General features: G+C 41.1%; 1 protein-coding gene across 2 annotated transcripts; it reads right to left on the reverse strand.

Annotated features, from left to right (window-relative positions):
• Nucleotides 1-1,232: 1,232 nt before the first annotated feature.
• kif11 (kinesin family member 11) lies at nucleotides 1,233-17,266 on the reverse strand. 2 transcript variants are annotated; one of them, XM_042066201.1, is made up of 23 exons: nucleotides 17,054-17,266; nucleotides 16,486-16,648; nucleotides 16,156-16,288; nucleotides 15,894-15,991; nucleotides 15,687-15,765; nucleotides 15,366-15,551; nucleotides 15,138-15,262; nucleotides 12,053-12,143; nucleotides 11,605-11,847; nucleotides 11,251-11,346; nucleotides 11,042-11,130; nucleotides 10,858-10,945; nucleotides 10,286-10,474; nucleotides 9,570-9,777; nucleotides 9,230-9,402; nucleotides 6,130-6,255; nucleotides 5,844-6,002; nucleotides 5,501-5,640; nucleotides 4,204-4,483; nucleotides 3,845-4,067; nucleotides 3,561-3,721; nucleotides 2,053-2,163; nucleotides 1,233-1,886 (listed from the first exon to the last, which is right to left on the reverse strand). In XM_042066201.1, exons 2-23 carry the CDS (start codon nucleotides 16,560-16,562, stop codon nucleotides 1,764-1,766), a joined length of 3,198 nt encoding a protein of 1,065 aa, XP_041922135.1. In that variant the 5' UTR covers nucleotides 16,563-16,648; nucleotides 17,054-17,266; the 3' UTR covers nucleotides 1,233-1,763. The 2 variants fall into 2 exon arrangements, with proteins under 2 accessions (XP_041922135.1, XP_041922136.1); XM_042066202.1 differs by having other exon boundaries at nucleotides 17,191-17,254.
• Between the last annotated feature and the right edge of the window lie 1,742 nt (nucleotides 17,267-19,008).

Genomic DNA, 19,008 nt, shown 5'->3' on the forward strand with positions numbered 1-19,008 from the left:
TAATAGCAAAGTTTTAAGTTGACTATTTTAATTGCATGGTTATTTTTTGTCAACACACGCTCACAGCCTACTGTCGTTATAAGTGAAGCCTAAGCAAAATGGGCTACAAGGCGGTCTGTGCGTCACAAACACGACTGACCCCCTTACTCAACAGTTCGCGATATTATTATTTTATGTTAACACGCTCAGTCAAAACCTTCCGTCGCAATTTGTGAAAAACATTGTTGTACATATCAGACGGGATAGGCATAGGCTACGGTTTATATTGCGTCGCTTTACACATAATGTTGATTAAAAACTGTAACAATAATAGTACATCGGGTGGCATAGCAGGCTATCTGTTGAAGTTATAGGTGACACCCAAAAAATGACCTCCCCTGACAAGAGTTCGCGATAGTAAGAAATTGTCTACATTGATGCACGGAAAGAACACAGCCTCCGAATTCGCACATAGGGCTCACAAGATCATATGCAAAAAAGTTAAACGGATTGGGCAACCTAATCAGCTGTCTCGATTGTGTCGCTATAATCCAATTTTTAGACCGTCCTCCAGACGTGTTTTAAGCAACCGCCCCAGGCCAATGAGACAAGCGTGTAGCTACAACATAAACAAAGCGAAACTCATGGCTGACGTAGGCCTATCTTCTTGAGCGGTCTCTGATTGAGACACAGAAAGTTCTCAAGAACACTATTAGGTCTTTAAACATTTACCATCACACACATTCATTCATCGGACCTAATATTTGCAGTAGGCCTTAAAAAAAGGAAAATAAAATAAAAATAAAAATTCTCACCGGATCTGCATCGATCTCAAATATGACATTTCTAAAATCAAATTGACGGAAATCCGTCGTACGACGGAGAACTTTAATTCTTTTGCTCCTGTCCAGTGTTTCTCTGGTAGTGGATATGATTATAATATATTCAGGGTTACAACGTTGATAGTCCCCTCTTCTGTGAATTATGTTATGTGACCTTTACAGTTTGTATATGAACTACTGTGTAAAGGTTTTTAGACAGTATTTATCTCACAGAGCTGTAATATTAGGCTTTTAAGAAATTGAAGTTAGTTCACCAAGACAAAATGTAAAAATGACAGTAGGCAGTAAGTGAGATTGGGTGATGCAAAATATAAATGTCAGCAGGCCTGTGGAGTGTATAATCTTCACTTCCCAGAGTTAAAATTTCTTTCCATAGGGAGAGATAAAAAAAGTAAACACAGCCAGAGAAACTTTATGTTCAAATCACAGAAATATCTCTTATTTATTAAGCAATGGTATTTCATTTAGTATAAAAATATGAAGCAAATGTTTAAAAAGCATTTAAGTGTATTATAGAATTGAAATAAACAAAGGTATGGACCGTGTTAAGATGCTCACTTTATGTACTTTCATGTGCTTACATTCCCATTCATGCACAGACATACGGTGAAATACAGGCCTTACTAGCCGTGCCACCATGCTAACACTCACTCTGAACATAATCCCTGTACATTTTAAGTTTCATCAGTCTACAGTAATACAAAAACCTGAACTATGTGCTAAAGTTAACATTAACAACGACAACAACAACAATCAGAAAACCAAAACAGAGTGTAATAAGATCGTAACGCTAATTAGAAAAGGTAGACATCTTGGGTGTTCGTAGTGAGGGAAAAACAGCACATATAAAAAAAAGACAAACACATAAACCCCTTATATATAATATTACATCTAAAAACAGTACATAGAAGATTGAAATGAGAATGCAACAAAATTGTGTTTCTAGTTTTGACATCTGAGGGGTAGTTTGGACCGTGGCAGATTTGCTACGTCACCCTCTGGCTTTTTGGGGGTGCTGCTGGGAGCTCTCCGGTTCTCCTTCTTATTCTTGCCATTCCTCTTTTGCTGAAATAAAGAAGAGCACAGCTCACAAATGCAACCTCCAGGTCAACATCACATTAATGGTTACTTGACTTTCAGGTGAAATTCAAATTAGGTTATTTGGTGTTACACTTAACAAAGGATAGGGCTGTCATGTTAGGCTGCTAAGTATTTAGGGAATTTGTTTTACCTTGAAAAATGGCCCTCTGCTGTTCTCGTCACACATGATGTTCATGTCAACAAATGAGGGCTCTGTTATCGCACTGACATCAGAGGCTGCCAGCTCTTCCTCTGTAGATCCCTGGTATTGCATAAATTAAGAACAGTGTTGGATTAATCCTAGAGGGAAGAAGCACGAACATGGCTACAATACTTCAGCACATTTCTGGAGACACAGGCCCTCGAACTGGACCGTCTCCCACTCCAATCAAATTTTGGAATGACCTAATCGAAATTTGACGTAATCAAGATATGAATATTTTGCCATATTCTGTCTTGAGTTATTAATCCAGCACACTCCTTTGCTTTATAGTGGTAACTTGTACAAACAATATGTGTGTGAGTACTCATTACTTTTGAGTACAAAAACAATTAGGATAATGATTTTTGAGCAGCCCTACTTATTTTTCAGATGGTTTACACTTGTTTTCACAATTTCACTAATATGCGGTGAATAGAGTACCAAAGCCATTACATCACATTGTCCGGGCAACCAGATTTTCTGTTCTAAACAACCGAACCTAGATGGCATTTTTCTATTGTTTCGCTTTGTTCTTTCGTTGAAAACGAGAATAAATCTATTTTAAGAGAAGAAAATAACATGATGAGAAGTGAAGCACTGCACCATGTTGACAGCGTTTTACACAACGGTGGTTTCAGTTTTTAAATAAAAAAATAAAGACGATCTATTCTCAATAATTGTTTTAATCATCGGAAAAGCAAACTGCTTATCAATACGTGAATTAAAAAAAAGTTCCGTTTCTAGAAAACTTTGGTAGTATTTCACGTTGTTAATTTGGTTTGTGGAAAACAGAAATTTGGTTGATACGGAAACGTGACGTGACGTGACGTGACGTGACACGACACGAAGGGGCAGCTGTGGCCTACCGGTTAGCGCTTCGGACTTGAAACCAGAGGGTTGCCGGTTCGAACCCCGACCAGTAGGCACGGCTGAAGTGCCCTTGAGCAAGGCACCTAACCCCTCACTGCTCCCCGAGCACCGCTGTTGTTGCAGGCAGCTTACTGCGCCGGGATTAGTGTGTGCTTCACCTCGCTGTGTGTTCACTAATTCACAGATTGGGATAAATGCAGAGACCAAATTTCTCTCACGGGATCAAAAGAGTATATATACTGTTATATTTGGTACTCTATTACTGGCCAGGTGGCCAGAAGAAAAAACTGACAGAAAGAGTTAGGGTGCTGTAAGGATATGAAAAGACTATGCATGCTTGCAAAGCCTGCATGGATGCAAACTTGCCAGGCACACTGATGAAGGCTTTGTAACCCACTAAAGTAATTTCCTGTGTATTAGCCGCATTGTGTATAAACCAAAGGACAGTGTTTTAACCATATACCATATTAACTGCCCCCGTATTAACCTCATAGCTGAAGAAATTTTGTAAAATCAATATATAAACTTCGGCTAATAGTTGGGGAATTATGGTACCAACACTCCACTGTTTGACTCTTAAAAGGTACCTGATCAACAGTTTTAATCTCCTCCTCAGGTTCGTCTTGGGAGTCATATTCATCCTGAAGCTCCTCCATCTGAGCATGAAACTCCTCGATGAGCTCGTCGCGGGCACGAGACCTTACCAGCACGCGAGGGAAGTCATATTCCTTACGCTGAGGAGTGGAGCCTGAGAAAACAAAAATACAAATATAAACAAAAGACATAGCAGCAGCACCCCCCCCCCCCCCCCACAATTTATCTGAGAGGAAGGCAAGAGAACACAAACAGCAGGGGGGCAAGAAGGGCATACCAGTGGGGATATCTTCCCTGAGTTCCTCCCGCAGGAAGCTGTGGAGCGTTTGGAGTGCCTGGGCTGCTCGTGTCGAAAGCTCCTCTCTGGAGGACTGAACGGTGGCCATGTCTTTGCCTGTTTGATCCTGGAGATTATTAAGAATCCCGCTTGCCTCTGTTTGATGCCGTCTGAAGCAGTCTGCTGTTTCCTGGAGCAACGCCTCTCCCCGAGTTTCCACTGGCTAATACACACACACATACATACAAACCCACAATCATTTTCTTTCTGTAGCCTTCTTGTGCTTATATAATTTCTCTTGCTCAACAACACAACTGTAATACATGATGAGCATGTTCTGCTCCTCGGTGGTTTGTTACCTGGGCCAGGCTCAGCAGGGAATCTTTATTGGCCTGTGTGAGGTCAACTTGGGCTTGGGCAGCAGTCTCAACACGCTCTGTGGCTTTGTGGCACCAGTTGCTGGCCACCTCCCCCAGTGCCTTCAGAGAGGTCTGGAGGTTGCTGCGATACCCTGCAGACTCCTCCAGAGTAGCAGCCAGTTCATCGGTCACTCTGCTTGTCTCCGAGACCAAACCGTCCACAGCAGCTTCAAAACTGTGCAGCCTGGACCGCTCCTGTGTCTCAGCCTCTGAACATCTCCTACAATCACACAAGGAAACGGCAAGTTATTGAGTTCTTCCTGGATTTCTATGCAGGCAAAGCGTAACAGTCAATACGGCCACAGAAATCAGACACAGGGAAAGATGTTTGTTTCAGTTCTGATGTAAACTCTGAATATTTAATCACTTCATCTCACGAGAGACAAATCTAGACACTGACAATATAGACTAGTGCATATGTAATGTAATGTCTTTAAAGTTGTGTCTATCAGATTTTTGATATCCTGATGGTGTAGCAGGCAGCACCACTGAGTTTAAGCACATTACCTCCAAGTCCCACCACTAGAGGTCAGTAATATGATTCAGATCAGTAGCGCTGCAACAAACCTACTTGATCAAATTTCCACCTCACCACACCATTTAACAAAAGCTGTCAAAAATATTCTTGTTAGAAAAAATATTGTTAAATGTACACATGAAACCTCTGTGGTTGGAAATATCAATGTATGCACTGCACTCCCTGCTTATGATCTAGGCTATTAACAGTTTTTATTATTTTACAGTTTTAAATTAATTTATGTTGAAAAACAGCACACATTGTTATTGTGCAGCAGTTTTCAACAGGGGGCACTGTTCAACACCAAATCTGCCATCGTGACTGGCTGCTCTCCAGCATCTCTTGTGAGATAGCTTAAAGGTCTGAGTTTGAGAATGGAATCTCATAGCTACAACTGGAGTGGATGAGTCAGGCCGACGTTTAAAGACGAACAATAGCATTGTCGAGCAACACCTTTAAACTGAACGAGTCAGACAAGAGCCTTTAAAAAGCAAATAGTGCTATGGGCCACTCTTCCGAAAAAATGGAATGTGATATTTCTTTGCCAGTTGATTAAGTCAGACATGGACAGTGGTAGTCTGTGATAGGCGCATTCAAATGTTACCCAGAAGGCTGTCGGAAATGTGAAATTATCGTCCATGCATAACCTAACCCACCCAGTGGAAAAATTTGTTTCCACCGGGATTTATTCCCTAAACTAGGGTCCCAGGTGTTACTCACGTGTGCAAAGCCTGCTGTAGGGAGTCGACGGGAGCAGACAGAGCCTCGGTCCTGCTCATCAGCCCCTGGAAGCTGCTCTGGGTGTTCTCAGACAGCAGGCTCAGCTGGCCCTGCAGGCACTGGAGCAGCTGGGACAGGTTCTAGACAGACAAGGAGAGAACAGAGCCATACAGAAGGGTGGGTCAGCTGCATACAGTGCAGGACAAACAAAATGGCAGAAATAGATAGATAGATACTTTATTGATCCCCAAGGGGAAATTCAAGTATAATATATGTATATATAATATAAATATATGACAAAGAACGATGTGTGGTGAACTTTGTGGTGTGCGGACCGACTCACAGTCTTGTGGGTCTGGTCAGCTTCACCAAGCTTCTCTTTCAGGTCCCCAATCTCTGCCTTCAGAGAGCTGAACCCCTCCAAGGCTGCACCTCGCATCTCAGAGAGCGCCTGGGCCTGTTTGTCGAGGTGTGAGGTCATCTCACGCTTCATGGTTTCCATCTGCAGGTCAGATAAAAGGGAAAAGAAATAATCAAAATAAAGAAACGCATACTTTTCATGTAAACCGCAAGTGTTCATGTCAACTATTTGGTGTAAAATGTTGTTAACTGGAGCGACCGATTCTCACCCTCTGAATCATAGCACGCTGACACTCCATAGTCTCAGTCAAGTTCCCCATCATTGACATCAAAGTAGTGACGGTTGGCAGCGCCTGTGCCATCAGGGCCTCTTCTAAATGCATCTGGTGCTCCTCCTGTAGGGCCAACAAAAAGGTTAGAGACCACCTCCAGTGAAAAGTCATATTTGCAACCTTGTTAACATAATGATGTCTGCTATGTTTTACATGACATATCATGAGCGAAATAAGTAGACAATGTCATGACCGAGGATTTCTGCTTTGGATCTACAGTCGACCAATCACAGCCTCAGTATGTGAATTCAAACTGCAGTCCTTTATGACCACCTTAAGGATGAACCAATCTTGAGTACTTGGGGGTGGGACAATTCTTCATAAAGATGCAGACAAGCTAGCTAACTTGTCAGCTGCAGCAGCCAGTAGCAGGTGATTAGTGTGTACAGAGGGGACAGGGACAGGTAGACCTCAACTCCCAAAATGAGGAAGGTGTAAATATAGATTTAAGCCATTTGAAGGCCACCATGGGGGGGGGATTTTTTCACGAAAAAAAGTCAGAATGTATTAAACCTTAGAGAGAACAGAGAGGACATTTAAGGATGCAATAAGATGTGAGTACTAAGACATTTTAGAGTGCATTACAGTAATTTCCTGTGTATTAGCTGCATTTTGTGGGCAATTCCATGGAAAATTACGTTTTTTAAAATGTGAATGTCAATAAAATGTGATTGTATGGTATGATGTGAATGATTACATGAAATTTGAGCATTTGCTATTTTTGGCTGAAGAATGTACATGAGAAAAATGCACAAAAAATTAATGTTATCATTCACATCATACAAATGCCAAGGCATTTCACTGGCGTTATGGATGTGACAAAAAGTCAATTTTCCGTGGAATTGCTCTTGTATAAACCGCAGGACAGCGTTTTATGCAAGTAAAAAAAAAAAAAAAAAAACCCCATAGTAATACCATATTCAGGCATGAAAACAGGTCAGGGGTGAAAAAGGTGAGAAGGGCGTGTGAAGAGGGAAATGGCCGTTTCATAGCAAAACAAGCGCGAGAGACATTGTTGCCAATAGTGCATAGCTTCCATGGAGTATGAAGTTGCCTTAAAAAAACAGATTTATATATAAAAAGAAAACAAACTACCAAATTACTAATTTTTACCAGAAAATACCTTTATTTCTTTTTGGCTTGGGCCTAAGTGTGAAGGCGCCCACTTGCACTGTTTGGCAACATGCTTCAGCTTGGCCCTCCTCTCCTCAGTAATCTACACAAGTTTTCTTTCTTTCTTTATTTCTTTCTTTGTGCCTGAAGTTATCAGACATTTCTGAAGATTTCATAGGCCTAATGGACACTTCATAGTAGACTATTAGAATATGTCTGAATAAGATAAGTCTGAATATTTGTTGGACAAAACCAGGTAATAAATAAACTGGGTAGGGTAGACTAGGCTTTAATTTGTAAAATTGGTTTGAAATGTTTTAACCTGCAGCCTAGGCTACTTACAGATTGTGGGATTGTGCTAGTGTGTTTAACCAACCAATAAAGTTGTGTGAACAGTGTTCACAATACATGTTAAAGGAACCGTATGTAAGATTGTGGCCAAAAACTGGTACTGCAACCACTTTCAAAATACTGTAGAACAGTGTATCCCCTCCCCCTCCCCCCTGACTGGCAGAGCTGGCAACCCGGATGCCGAAACACTACTGACTTTATGATTAGTAGATAAGTGGAGGGTGGCGCATAAGGCCAAAACACAACATCAACATCAGTTGAGGGCTGCAACTTCACTTTTTAAATGACAATATCCTGGCCGGACTACTATTGTCAGTGATATAAGTATTTGAAATTAACATGATTTCTTAATGTCTAGTGACATATCAGGGCCATTTTATGACTCATTGAAATACATTTCTTACATACGGTTCCTTTAAACCCTGTAGAGTAGACTAGGTCTACTGATCAGGTCACTGAACGTTTCTTAAAAGACAGCATTACCATGTCAAACACTGCTTTTGTCTCTGAACTCGACAAAACGCACCAGCCCAGTTTAGGAGCATTTAATTCAACTATTCACATTAGCCTTTGCTATACTGATAAAGTATGCCAATTTGCTTCACCTTTTGTCGATCTAGATGGCTCAAACTGCACGTATTCTTCATCAAATGAACTCGTTATGTCTATATTTCTGTCCAATGTTGCTATCCAAAACAGCCTATGCTACGTTGCTACACCAATCTCAACGTCTTTTTCTGACAGAAGTTGAAAGTTTCAACTAGCCCACCTGTGACCTCAATAAGCATCTCTCCTCGCCGGGCTCACATTCCAGCTGACATTTCAGACTCATATCTGTAGTCACACAGACAGGGAGGCTATTCCAGCGCAAGCGTTCTGTTCGCGTTGCATCCGCAGCAAAAAATGAGCTTCCACTATTTAATAGGCTAAATGTATAGGGGCTCCATTCACATAATCGTTGCTGGATCAGACAAGTTTTTAATTGGGCTCTTGTCTTACAACGCATCAAGATGCGTTCGCGTCTGCGCGTGATTTGTAAACTCAGTTGTAACGCCATACACCCCCCCCCCCCCCCCCACACACACACAAAATTTTCTTATCGGATCTGCGCGAACCACGTAAGTCCCCTATTTTGGATTCAAAACGGTGAATTTCGCCGAAAGGTGAGGAGTTTTCATGCCTGCCATATTAACTGACCCCGCAGTTTGCAAAATCAATGTATAAACCGCAGCTAATAGATGGGAAATTACAGTAGTCATGAGTGATTTCACAAGATTATGTTTCTGGCATAGATACAATGGTTGGTGCTAGGAGAAAATACATAAATACATACATGTAAACAAACAAATAAATCACTTGAACATTAACAATAGTAGCCACGTTTTATCACTTTTGATCCAAGTTATGGTTATGGTATTTAGCAGACGTTTTTGTCCAAACTCTGACCATTCTGACTTCATTAACTGACAACCAAACACCTAAACAAGGCCTTCTGCCTTTACTTGTCCTTTCTGCTGTGTGCTTTATCTTGGGACAAAAAAAACAGTCATAGTGAGAAACAGCAGTTGTTTACCAGCATGTGCAGCAAGTTCTGTTTGGACTCCACACTCAAGCTCTCCTGCTGCTCCAGCGTGGTCACACAGTGGCCCACATTCTCCTCTAGAACAGCCTTCACTCCAGCCTTGTAGGAGCGGACTGTGGAAACGGCGTCTTCAAGGGCCCTGCCGTTTACTTTGTGAAGGTCCGCTGTCGGGGGGAAAAGAAAGAACGCAAGAACAACTTACATACACTGATCAAATGCACAATGAAATTTAAATAAATAAATATAAATCTGAAGGATTTTTCTGGCACAAAGATGTCATTTTGGTTGAAATAAACCAAAACCATCCAGTCAGACGCGTTGAGGCACTTACAGACAGTGGTGCCAAAGTACTCCATGAAGCTCTGGTGGGCGTTGCTCTGCTGTTGCAGGGATCGCTGCATCTGGCTGTAGCTGTTCTCCATGTGCTGGGCAAAGTTCTGCTGCACTCTAGAGTTGTGCCGGTCCACTTCCCGCTTTCTGTCCAGTTTGGCGTGAAGACCGGACACATCCTTTGTGCTGACATCGGCAGTGGACAGCAACTGCGGAGACAATAAGCAGTCCAGAGACCACATATTCAGATACGCTCAATACAGAGGTTTTTGGACTATCTGAGACATTTGCAGGGCCATCTAGTATAGACTGACTGATTTCCTTCTGGTCCATTGAGAAAAAGTAATTTAACTGATTGCTTCAGGTGACGACATTTCTAAACAGATGCCTAAATTTATCTTACTGATCTTTATGTGATGATGTAATGAGGGTGTACAACAGTCAGTCACCCAACAGAATCACGGTGCTCACAGGCGCTTGCATTGAATGCAGTGCTGGAGATACATCTCGTTCACTTTACGTGGGCTTACTTCGTCCGTTGCCCAAGTGAATTGTGGTTACGTTTACTTTGCTTTGCTTCCGTCGCAAAGTTCAACTTTTGCTGCACCAGCCAATCAAATTACGGTCGTGCTTCACGGTATACACCATAGTACACACCCCCGACTGTCGGGAAAACCCACAGCTGTGTGTATCAAGGGTCAGAGCTGGTGTGCTCACCTTGTCTGCAGTGCTGTACAGCTCTCCCTCGGTGGTCATCAGCTTGGACGTGATGAAGGTCTCCTCACCGAGCCTGAGCCGGGTCTCCTGCAGGTCCCTGTGAGCCGCCTGCAGCTGCTGGTTCGTCTCCTCCAGGAGCGAGGTCAACTGGTCCGCCTGCTCCTTACTGTCCGAGAACATCTCCATCACCTAAAACACCAAACCACAGACTAGAATTTAAAATGTTTGTGGAAGGGCAAGACAAAAGGAATGAGAGCAGGTGATACTTTCTTAAGGATAACAATTTGTGCTGCTGTTAGAAATTAAACATGTTTGTTAGAACAGGCATTTGAAAAACAAATATACACATCCACAATTGTACTGCACATCCAATGTATGGGACTAATTTCTATCATTGTCATTTAAATAATAAAACAATAATACATTTTATTTAAAACGCCTTTCAGGACACCCAAGGTCTCTTCACAGATAAAATTATCAAAAATATATAGTCCATAGGCTAGCCTCCATATAGTCCATAGGCTATCTGAAGAGATAGGTTTAAAGTGGATCAGGAGGGTGAAAATGCTCACCTTTTTCAGTTCATCTTCTAAGACCGTCATCTTATCCATGTATTCAGTAATCTGCAGCTCATGGGACAACAGTTTGCTGTTCATGCTCCTACAGATTGAAATACAGTCATGCACCATTTTGGAACCCTCAGCATCAGCTTTGAAATGCATATTAAGAAGGTAAGCGATAAGAGTAAGGTCTTACTCGTAGTTCTCAGATGACAGATACACGCCATGCTTGTCTCGGGTGGCAGCAAGGTCACGCTTCAGACGCTCAATCTCCTCAGTATATTCCTGAGGAATTGGACATCAGTGTGATACGATTCATATTTAAAAGACGCCACACTAAGTGTGCCAGTGCTCAGCAAGACGTTGTTAACATGTTACATTTCCGGCACCATCCTTTTGAAGTACCTTAATAAGGGTCCTCTTGGTGAGTTTCTGATTGACCTCAGGCTTGTTCAAGATGCTTTTAGCTCTGTTGGCGTAATCCAGGGTGCTCATTGTTTCCTGTCAAAACAGAACAAATCGCCCGAGTGAGGAAATGAAACATTCACAGGAAAGCAGCAGTAATTACTACAGCTTGATGTAGCTCTTTGACTTCGGGGAATTCTATACTTGCCATAAGCTTGTACAGACGCAAAATAATTCAGTGATAATGTAACAATGCGTGTCTGCCAACTTTTCAAAAGGTAGTTAGTTATATTGCTTGCTAAACTAAGATCACAAAGACATCAGAAAGCAGCAGCAAACAGTCCAGACACAGACCTCAAGATTGACTGAGGCAGGGGAGACCGTGGCAATGATGGAGGTTTTTGTGCGGCCGCCGAGGGAGTCCTGCAGGATGCGGGTGAGCTTGGACTCCCTGTAGGGGATGTGAGGGCGACGCTCCACCAGAGCAGTGATAACGCGGCCCAGCGTCAACAGCGACTGGTTGATGTTGCCTGCCTCCCGGGCGCGTTTATCAACAGCACCCGAGCGACCAATGTTCTCACTGCCTGCCAGATCCACCTATACAAAGCACAGGATACAGTTGAGGGATAAACACACCAAGACGTACCTATAGGTAAGTGCAGTAAAATGTAAACTAGATAGATAGATAGATAGATAGATAGATACTTTATTGATCCCCAAGGGGAATTTCAAGAATATCAAACTAGTAGTATATAACTACAAGAACTTCAAAAGATCCATGAAAGCTAATAACGAGACTCACCAAATTGAGTTTCCCAATTTTGACCAGCTCCTCCCCCTCCATGTTGACTTCTTTCATGTGAATGGTCACTGAGAACACAGAATGGGACCGGCTAGAGGGGAACAAGCAGGAAGTTTACTTGGATGACACCAGCACCATGAAGCATACTGTAGGTTAAAAGTATAGCCACGGGATAGGAATGGCCAATACAGACTTAAAACGATATCACATGTCATGACAATTGTGGAGATAACATTATAAAGGACAATATGAAGCCTCATATATGCTCAACGTTAAAAATGGATATGGATACGAACGGAACCTGCATCCATTCTCTGCATTTATTTTGTCTGTTCGCTTAAAGCTTCCGAATATGGATAAAATAGGTCAACATATGGAAAGAACGTATCCATTTAAGTATGAAATGGAAGCATAAACTAGGCTGTAGTCTTGAAAGCCATGCAAACACAAACACTAATCTTTAAACTTAAATCATGACCATTATCAGCCATTAACTCTTCTTCCTTGTCTAGATTTGAACTCTGCCTTCCACCATGCTTATTTTTGTTTTACATGTGAGTAGTGTTGCACGGTAGCCTAGAAATCTAGACGCACCCTAGCGGCGGCAAATTAATTTGCTCAGCCTGTACGTCTAGTATCAAACCATAGGGATTTCTATTGGCTGACGCCGTGGACTTCATCCAATCACAGCGCTCTATTTTGTTAGAGAGTCTTAAGGCGGGTTTAACAGGATAACGACAGTCCTGCGACGGTGAACAACAAGGAAGGTGACTATAGCGAACGAAGAGCGGTTGTTTTAATCGGCGTTGGCGTCAACTTTGGAGGAGCTGGACTTGTGCTTTTCTTTGAAAGTTGAGCAACACAATGCACTTAAGTCATTCCTTTCGAAGAAGGATATATTTGCCGTTTTGCCGACCGGATACGGATATGGTCGTAGCGCTGGCCTATTGCATGCCTAGGCAGTTTGAAAGACAATTCTCTGCCCGCCCCTTGGATTAAGCGAGGTGAATGGTTCGATTCCAGACTATACATTTCAATGATATAGGATGGCCCGCCAGGCTAGTTGCACGGTATATCGATACTAAAAAGGTATCACGATGCCTTCACGCAAAAAACTAGTCTAGCCTAAGTGAAACGAGTATGGTTCTTTGGGATAAAGCGAACCATCCTTCATCAATGAATTTTGACATGACATAACGAGTAATCATTTTGACGAGACAACGAGCTGTAATCATAGGGTGCTAACGTGATGAAAGCGCAATGTTCACGCCAGAATAACATTACCATAACTTTTAAACAATCTATTTCATGTTCGGTCAGTACTATTGGTAATATTTGTCATGGCATGTAGACTGCAATTTGTTCAACTAGATGTACCGCAGAGCGGTACAAAATATGACCGCCGCCCAGTCCAGCACATTTTTTCCACAAAAAGAAATCACGCTGAAAGGCCTATATGATTCTAACTGTCTCACTAAATTGCATTATCCACACTCAATTCTCACTGGTATCTGCTAGACAACAAGTACCAAAACATGATTAGTTCATAGATTTCACATGTAAAATTCATTTTATACAACCCCACCTCCATCTTGCCTGTTCATAATTCTGAGAAATTCTTGATTGTTTGTGTTATGTTTATGTTATGTGTGTGTGTGTGTGTGTGTGTGTGCCTGCGTATGTGCCTGTGCATGCAAGCGTACATATGTCTACAGTGTGAGTATGATTGCTGTGAATGTATGTATGTGTGTGTGTGTATGTATGTATCTGTTTGTGCACATGTGTGCACATGAAATGGGTTAACATGACCCCTGGAGGCAAACATACGGAAAAAAATGATCATCCTAGGCCCTACAGTTCTCAAGATATTCACAGAGAACTGTGTCTGCCCTACCCTCCTTTCGGGGGGTCCAGTCCAGCGCGGGGGGGGGGGGGGGGGGGCTACAGATCAAAACGAAAAACGATGGTTCCATGCTATCCATGTGGGGTTACATGCCCACCAAGTTTCGTGTACCCCGGTCTTTCAGTGTCCCGGGAATCATTGACGGAAATTTGGGCATGCGGGAAAAAAAACAAAAAAAATTACAAAAAAAAACAAAAAAAAAACAAAAATGACTAAACCGCTGCGGTCATAATAATTATTGCCCAGATGTAGAATAGGCTACCCTAAATGCGCTAATTAAAGCCCACAGCATATAATACCACCAAAGCGTGTTGAGTCCTAATAATAATAGCGGGTTATTGTTACGTGAGCAAATCATGTTATCAAAGAAATAGACGTAATGCAGGAATGCACACAGATATATTGCAACAGGTAATGGTGTAGGCCTATCTAACGAAGACCTGAGTGGTTGGAACGTCGTACTTGTACACTGGGCGCAAAGAAGACTATCCTCACATTTTTTCCCTAAAGTTGCAACTGTCAAGAAAATCAGGAAGGCCTAGGGTAGACTATACTGTACATCAGATGGCCCAAAGATTAGCCCCCTCTGCATAGCATTTAGTGGTTTGCATACAGTAATTTCAACACTGACCTTGATCTAGCCTAGTTTGGCTATTTAAAGCTACTTTATTGCCAAAACACAACATAATTTAAATGAACGATAACAAACAATAAAGGACTTAGTCATACAAAGTAGGCTTACTATTTTACTGACTATAAAAAATAATAATTATGTAGGAAGTTTAGAAGTTTAGAACCCAGAATTGACCTGCACACTACAAAAGTGCACCGAATTCAACACAAATGACTCAATACACTTGGAGGAGGTATGAGTCCTTTCTTTTCCAGATATCTTAGGATTTCGCCGTAGTATCGTTTTAGTATCGAGCATCGTGATATTTATGGCAGGTATCGTATCGAAGTCATAATTTTGGTATCGTGACAACACTACATGTGAGATGCCCACTTTGTGGTGCATTTTCATATTATCAACTAGCCCATATATTGCATGATGACAATATTGTCAATATTGACTGATTGCAGGATGATAAATTCTTATAATGAAGAGAATTCTACTGGTATATCATGGTTGATACAATATGGGAAATCCCTGTTAGTCAGGAACGCCTCTTCGGCTCGTACCTGGAGTATGCATTCATCAAAGTGGAAGCAGTCTTCCTCTTGGCAGCACCTCTTTCCAAAATCTGGTACACCTCATCTTTGGTATGAACAGTAATTTCCTCAAGGCCCTTGATGACAACACCACGCTGAGAGAGAGAAAAAAAAAGAGCAATAGTCCAACTTGATCTACAGGCTTTAGGCTGCAGGGTTAAGGGTGTTGTGAGTTTTCTTATGAATTTGAATGCTGACCTTATTTCTTGGGTCATCAAACATTTGCAGCCGTTCCGTGACATCTGGACACGGGCTGAGAAGGTCAAACAACTCCTCGTTATAAATTTCCAACAGAGACACCTTGACTGAGAATTCTGTGTTGTTGTCTGACAACTTGTCAAAAATCTGATGGAGCGTGCGAGGAATAATGCCAGCCAAAGGATCCTGATGAGAGATGGGAGTATGAATCAGTTAGATAAAAAAAATGTTCAAACAACCAACAACATAATCAGAATTATATCAGACAACATCTTGATTAGAAAAACAAGCCCTATGACAACACAGATTTGGTCTTGGTACCTCCTCCCATGTGTACTCTTCATCAGTGGACCTCTCCCCTTCCATTGTGAAGGTTTTCCCAGTTCCAGTTTGGCCATACCTAAAAATACAAAATATTGTATCTGTGAGACAACTATTCAAATTTACAGTAGGCTTATGTTTCACTGTTAACTCAAACCGACACAATTCAAAGACCATGCAATGACATGCTAATAGTTGTCTACTTACGCAAACACTGTGCAATTGTATCCCATCATAACTTCATCTAAAATGGGACACAGTACACTTCTGTAGACTTCAATTTGCTTGGCAGATGGTCCAAATACCTAAATGAGATGAATTTTACAGACATATTAGACAAAATGTAAACAATTTCAACAGAACAGTAAATGAAAACAAATAGTCATTCATCTGGTCAGATGTATATAAGGTCAAACAGGCAAAACCATATACAGTATACCGGTATACAGTATATATAGGCAACTCTTACCATGTCAAATGTGTATGTTTTCCTGGCTTGTTTGTCTGTAACACCACCAGTTTTCACGGCCACTTCTTTGCGATTTTGATCGCAATCCAGCACTCCATAGGATGCGGACTTCCGCTCCACTGCATTGAACGGTCTGTGTTTTGCAAAACAAATTGCAATTATATAATATATAACAAGTTATGTTGACTCAATGGTATCGTTACAGCAGTGTCTCTGATGTTAATGCATGCACTATGTGTTTGCTGTTCTACTTGCCCGCATAGGCAACATTTGGTTTTTACCTTTAAACACAACTTAATTTATTTAAAATAGGTTATAACATCTCTTTACCTGCATCGTACAACCACTTGGATATTTTTTCCTTTCTCCTCCTTTCTGCCACCAGCCAAAGTGTTTTGGGATGACATCGTTTCGCTAACGTTAACGTTATTAGAACGTTAACGTTAATCCCTCAAGAGCTTCCGTCGTTAGCCAATCTTCTTTATCTCGAGTACTACCAAACACAACAACACATGAACTGAAACACTATAAAAAAAATAAGCGTTTGAAGTTGGTATAAAGACATGCTAGTTAGAAATGGTTGCCTATATAACGTTAGCAACAACGTGAACACCCGAATGCCTGCCTGCCTGCAAGCTAGCTAGTCAGCTAACGTTAAGTCTTTTTCAGAAGGCTAATGTTAGCAATAGCTCGGGAGTTGGCATAAGAAAATAATGACCAAGCCATCGCACAAACATATTATTTAATTTGACAACTGAAATAAGTGATACTGCCGTTAAACTAGTAAGACAAATTTCATATTCTTTAAACGTCACCAAAATGACAAATCTTTGATGTTAAGTTGATGTTGGTAAATGCCAAATGCTAATTGGCTAGCTTCTAGCTGAGGTTAACTCACAGGTCCTCCAGGTCACGTACAGTCGATTCAAAAGGTTTCTCCGTCCTTCGTTAATTATATGTAAAATACCTTTAGTGCACAGACGTTTAGCTATACGACTAAATCATAACGTTAAAACCAGAGCATTGACAACATACGAGAGCTAGCCAGTTGCAGGACAAGGTGTTTACAGAGGGTTAACAATTTCTGCTTTAAATTTCCCCCAAATTGAAAGCAGCCAATAAATGAAGTGTTTGAATTTAGCAGCAGTTTCATTGGCTAGTTAGAGAAACAGGCCGCAAAGCATCACGGGACCACACTGTCAAATCTGCAACCAACCTGTCCCCCAACAAAATAAACCTCACCTCAGAATCAGAAATATTTTAGCATTAAATGCTGTGAAAAGCCTCGCAGATATATTTTATAAGTAATCTTACTTTTGTAAGAAATGTGTTAACCCATAACTAAACTCGACTTATTTATTCTGGTGGAAGGAAAATTTCCACCGAATTTCATGGTTCTTTGAGATCAGTGGTTTGCGGAATTTTGTAAGCCTAAATTAATTAATATAGAAAGATACAAACAACTGCAAACCGTGTTTGCAACTCTAAAAGGCTTACGAAATTGCAGTTGCTTTTGTAGACCATGCTGATCCGCTACGAAAAACCAACCTCCCTTAAACAAGACTCATGCCTATCCTAAAATAAATCCATGTATTTAACAAAAATGTCACACTTATGGTTATGGTCAGTTCACAAACAATTTAAATGTCTGTTCTCACAATTTACAATTACCCTACATACTGTAGCCTCGATGAGAAGACCTGAAGATTTTATGAACATATATTGCAGAAGCCACTAGGCTATGCTATTCCTCTACCTCCATCACTTTTGAAATGGTAAATTGTGTCTCCAACGCTCCATCATTTCTTTTCAAAACAGGCTACATAGCTACTGCAGTGTGGAAGGACACCAATCTCTCGCTTTAGCAAAGTGTGAACTAGGCCTATAGCAGCCTTGTTAACACTTGTCTAACACATGATTAAAATACCATGGCCCAGCCTTTGTTTCTATCAAACCTTTTATGATGTATTCCAAAATTCTTAAAGCCAATTAGCTTTAGCCAAGAAATGCTATGCAAACTATGGAAAGTTACAATAAAAAGTAAACCATGAGGGCTAGGCCTATAGGCTGTAGGCAGTCAGAATAACTAGAACAGAACTGCTTAAAAAGCAGAGCAAAGAGGTGAAGTACTACTCAACATTTGGCCTTTTTGTAAAGTATCGATTTCTCTAATTGTTAAATATATTGTAATTGTTGTGATGTATTCTCAAGGAGGTAAAAAGAGGCTCTCCTGCCCCTTGAGGTGAAGTGAGATGTTGGATACCTTAATTGGCCACACGATGGTACTGTTTTTACAAATAGAACACCTACGATTTATCCACTCCCATTTGATTTAAAATGTAGTTTTATACTATCTAGCAATAAGACATGCTTTCGTGACAGTGTTTTATCAAGGCTGTTATTTTTGTCATCTAGTGCTTTCAGCCTGAGATGTCTCATCGGGGGAGAAATTAATTTGGTCATGTAGCAAAGGCAGCAAATTTAGGCCTAAATTTACAGCTAGGACGAATAAAATGTCATATTAATATTCAGACTTTGCCATTTGAATTTTCGTGGTTGATTGTTAGACTTTATCTAACATGCCTGGTTTTAGCCTATGCGTCAACCTAGCTAGTGCCCTATAAAATTTGCAATTGGCATAGCTAATTGAGCAGTATCATTCGTGAATAAGAACCAATGTATCATTATGTCTGTGCGAGATATTCCCTATAAACTTTACTCAATTAGAATATCACGGCAGTTTACGTATTTGCAGACTGAAGAGGTCAACTGTGCCAAATTCGAGAACTGGGGGTTGAGTGATGAGGCACACCAATCACCGCACTTTCACGGATATGCAAAATGCTTTTTGTG

The sequence above is a fragment of the Alosa sapidissima genome, chromosome 16 (assembly GCF_018492685.1).
Source record: "Alosa sapidissima isolate fAloSap1 chromosome 16, fAloSap1.pri, whole genome shotgun sequence".
Taxonomy (NCBI): domain Eukaryota; kingdom Metazoa; phylum Chordata; class Actinopteri; order Clupeiformes; family Clupeidae; genus Alosa; species Alosa sapidissima.